Source organism: Notolabrus celidotus, chromosome 7, assembly GCF_009762535.1.
Source record: "Notolabrus celidotus isolate fNotCel1 chromosome 7, fNotCel1.pri, whole genome shotgun sequence".
In the NCBI taxonomy this organism is placed as follows: domain Eukaryota; kingdom Metazoa; phylum Chordata; class Actinopteri; order Labriformes; family Labridae; genus Notolabrus; species Notolabrus celidotus.
The window spans coordinates 37,223,994-37,228,595 of record NC_048278.1 but is presented as its reverse complement, the minus strand read 5'-3'; the positions used below and the strand labels follow the sequence as shown (position 1 = coordinate 37,228,595).

General features: G+C 47.4%; 1 protein-coding gene across 1 annotated transcript in view; it reads left to right on the top strand.

The window, feature by feature from the left end:
* Positions 1–1,426: 1,426 nt before the first annotated feature.
* LOC117815615 (slit homolog 1 protein-like) overlaps positions 1,427–4,602 on the top strand; it is a 14,733-nt gene continuing 11,557 nt past the window's right edge. The window contains exons 1-3 of the mRNA XM_034687423.1: positions 1,427–1,443; positions 1,811–1,953; positions 4,442–4,535. Coding sequence (XP_034543314.1) covers positions 1,427–1,443; positions 1,811–1,953; positions 4,442–4,535 — 254 coding nt within the window. The remainder of the gene's footprint in view (positions 1,444–1,810; positions 1,954–4,441; positions 4,536–4,602) is intronic.

Genomic DNA, 4,602 nt, shown 5'->3' with positions numbered 1-4,602 from the left:
GGTTTGCGTGATGCACTTGATCTGTTTCGCGGCACCTTGTTCCATTAATCAGAAACCGTCTCTGCAGACCCACAACAATCCATAAAAACCCCGAGATGGACGTTTAAAACCTCTGATCCCACGTTTGAGTTCGCGTGTCGTCAGTGTTATTTGTGTCCACATCTGTGTCTCTGATAATCCCGTCAAATTATCCACAGTTTGACCCCACTCATGTTGATGCTCCTCAAATATGTCCATATTTAATGCTGTTGTGTGTGTGTGTGTGTGTGTGCGGCGTGCGTGACCTTTCAGGGTAAACACTGTGAGACCAGTGGATGCTTGTGTCAGTAATCCTGCACCAACGGAGGACTCTGCCTCAGTGACGAGCAGACCAGAGGGTTCAGGTAACGGGTCCTAACTGAGTCACATCTCAGATTTCTGAAGCAGGGATTAAGAGTTTTTGATTTTTATGTCCAATATTGCAACACAGACATAACAAGCTGAGTTTTTCCTACAATAACAAAATATTTGGCGTTTATTCACCTCTTCTTGATAAATTCAGTCCATTGAAATGAGAGGAGAGCTGGCAGATAAACGTTTATATTCATGGCCTGATCACGCACCTAAACAAAAAGTTACAGTCCAATAAAAATAAGCCAACAGTCAGGTAAACTATAAGACCTTTAGCTGTGTTATGTTGTTACGGCTTGAGCAAAGGACTAGGACCCAAATGCAGAGTACAGGGAAAAAAGTATTTATTAAGCAAAAAACCAAGGTTCAACAAAAAGCACCTTGCGGGTAAAAACAACTGAGAAAAAGTACAAAACTAGGAGTAACACAAAATCATCCGAAAGGGGAAAAAGGTCTATCGAAAACTCACAAACAAAACTAGGAATCAATCCTCTGGAAACAACTCGAGATAAGTAAACAGAAAAGCGTGCTTGAATCTCCTCAGGAGCAAGGCTACAACGGGACATGGAGCATGGCGGCTAGAGGAATAATCTGGCACTGGAGGAGTGTTTGGTGGTGGCTTAAGAAGCCAGTGGCTGATGAGCAGATCAGGGACAGGTGTGCCTGATGAGCCTCACTGCTGAGGAGACCGGCCCCGCCCCTACCCATGCAACCTGCAGGCAGAGAGAGAGAGGTTTAGGGCAAATCACACAACAAATCAGGACCATAACAATTGTGTTATTTAAGGGACAAAAAAACCCTGACAGATGATATTTAGGGCAGGTAAGGTGACGTTTTAACATTAGAATATTTTATCTTAGAGGGTACAATCGACCTTCACCCCTAGAAGAGAAGAATGAAAGCAACATTATCAATTCAAACTAAAAGCAGTTCAACTTTTGGAACGCTGATGCACTCATCAATGTCACTGTCCTGATCACCGACCAATCAGAATCAAGAAGGGGCGGGGCTGCTGATACCAACTTTGTCAACAGCGATGGCGGCGGTCCGTTCGTAGCTCTCTGGGTGTTTTTTAAAAGTAAACTTAAGACTTACATTTTAAAAAAGCATTATTATTTTATTATTTTAATCATTGCTTTAACATTTATTTATCTATTTATTTCTTATATTCATCTGATCTTGTCAGAGCTACCTACTTTTTAACTTTTCTTTCCATTCTGACTTATTTTATTAATTTTACTGTGTTGATTTTAAATTCAAAGTTCCCCTCACCTCACGGTCTGTGGTGTCAACAAGCAGAAGCTAAATGTGTCTGAACTCTTGTCCGTGGATTGGTTTGACATGACGTGTGATCAGTTTGTCTCAGGCGTCGCTCATGTTAGTGAAAGTTAATAACTGTTGTCAACCGTTACTTCTTCAGCTGTGCGTGCGCCTCTCGGTTTCCACGGAACGTTCTGCGAGGTGAAACGTGGACGGACTGCGAGGATCACGGCTGTGAGAACGGCGCCACCTGTATCGACGGAGTGGGAAACTACACCTGCTTGTGTCCGATAAACTACACAGGTAGCTCTGATTTATTTCAGGATCTGAACGGCTGCACTTGTCTTTTATTAAATGCCTTTTTTTAGCTGCTGACTGCAGTTACTGGGCTAGCAGCGACTGGCTGTGTGATATCTAAGATGTTTAAAATGACATATTTAGGCAACGACTAGACTAGCAGCGACCTGCAATTAAAGACTAGACTAGCAGCGACTGGACTAGCAGCAACCTGCCATTAAAGACTGGACTAGCAGCGACCTGCCATTAAAGACTGGACTAGCAGCGACCTGCCATTAAAGACTGGACTAGCAGCGACCTGCCATTAAAGACTAGACTAGCAGCGACCTGCCATTAAAGACTGGACTAGCAGCAACCTGCCATTAAAGACTGGACTAGCAGCGACCTGCCATTAAAGACTGGACTAGCAGCGACCTGCCATTAAAGACTGGACTAGCAGCGACCTGCCATTAAAGACTGGACTAGCAGCGACCTGCCATTAAAGACTGGACTAGCAGCGACCTGCCATTAAAGACTGGACTAGCAGCGACCTGCCAATAAAGACTGGACTAGCAGCGACCTGCCATTAAAGACTGGACTAGCAGCGACCTGCCATTAAAGACTGGACTAGCAGCGACCTGCCACTAAAGACTGGACTAGCAGCGACCTGCCATTAAAGACTGGACTAGCAGCGACCTGCCACTAAAGACTGGACTAGCAGCGACCTGCCATTAAAGACTGGACTAGCAGCGACCTGCCATTAAAGACTGGACTAGCAGCGACCTGCCATTAAAGACTGGACTAGCAGCGACCTGCCATTAAAGACTGGACTAGCAGCGACCTGCCACTAAAGACTGGACTAGCAGCGACCTGCCACTAAAGACTGGACTAGCAGCGACCTGCCACTAAGACTGGACTAGCAGCGACCTGCCATTAAAGACTGGACTAGCAGCGACCTGCCACTAAAGCTGGACTAGCAGCGACCTGCCATTAAAGACTGGACTAGCAGCGACCTGCCATTAAAAGACTAGACTAGCAGCGACCTGCCATTAAGACTGGACTAGCAGCGACCTGCCACTAAAGACTGGACTAGCAGCAACCTGTCACTAAAGACTGGACTAGCAGCGACCTGCCACTAAAGACTGGACTAGCAGCGACCTGCCACTAAAGACTGGACTAGCAGCGACCTGCCATTAAAGACTGAACTAGCAGCGACCTGCCACTAAAGACTGGACTAGCAGCGACCTGCCATTAAAGACTGTACTAGCAGCGACCTGCCATTAAAGACTGGACTAGCAGCGACCTGACCATTAAAGACTGGACTAGCAGCGACTGGACTAGCAGCGACATGCCACTAAAGACTAGACTAGCAGCGACTGGACTAGCAGCGACCTGCCACTAAAGACTGGACTAGCAGCGACTGGACTAGCAGCGACCTGCCACTAAAGACTGGACTAGCAGCGACCTGCCATTAAAGACTGGACTAGCAGCAACTGGACTAGCAGCGACCTGCCATTAAAGACTGGACTAGCAGCGACTGGACTAGCAGCGACCTGCCACTAAAGACTGGACTAGCAGCGACCTGCCACTAAAGACTGGACTAGCAGCGACCTGCCACTAAAGACTGGACTAGCGGCGACCTGCCATTAAAGACTGAACTAGCAGCGACCTGCCATTAAAGACTGAACTAGCAGCGACCTGCCATTAAAGACTGAACTAGCAGCGACCTGCCACTAAAGACTAGACTAGCAGCGACCTGCCATTAAAGACTGAACTAGCAGCGACCTGCCACTGAAGACTGGACTAGCAGCGACCTGCCATTAAAGACTAGACTAGCAGCGACCTGCCATTAAAGACTGGACTAGCAGCGACCTGCCATTAAAGACTAGACTAGCAGGGCCTGCCATTACAGACTGGACTAGCAGCGACCTGCCACTAAAGACTAGACTAGCAGCGACCTGCCATTAAAGACTAGACTAGCAGCGACCTGCCATTAAAGACTGGACTAGCAGCGACCTGCCATTAAAGACTAGACTAGCAGCGACCTGCCATTAAAGACTGGACTAGCAGCGACCTGCCATTAAAGACTGGACTAGCAGCGACCTGCCATTAAAGACTGGACTAGCAGCGACCTGCCATTAAAGACTAGATTAGCAGCGACCTGCCACTAAAGACTAGACTAGCAGCGACCTGCCATTAAAGACTAGACTAGCAGCGACCTGCCACTAAAGACTAGACTAGCAGCGACCTGCCACAAAAGACTAGACTGGACTAGCACCCATAAAAAACTCAATTTTTGACAGTCTGGTTGCTTTGAAGATGGAGACTGAGCAGTGGGTTTTGGATTAAAGAAACATAGCCGTGTCTCTCTGTAGGAATATTCTCCCTAATGTTGTGAGACGCTTTGAATCTGAGACAGTCGATTACAAAAACCAGATCTTAAGTCTCTTAAATACGCGGTCTGGAGGTAGTTTGCTTGTTCATGACGCATCCTTCTCTCTCTCCGTGTCGTCAGGTCTGTTGTGCGAGGAAGAGGAGGACGTGTGTGCTCCAGGTAGAAACCCCTGTCAGCATCAGTCCACCTGCGTCAGCACTCCTACAGGCCCCAGGTGACCACACACACACACACACACACACACACACACACACACACTAACACTTACCCAACACTCCGAC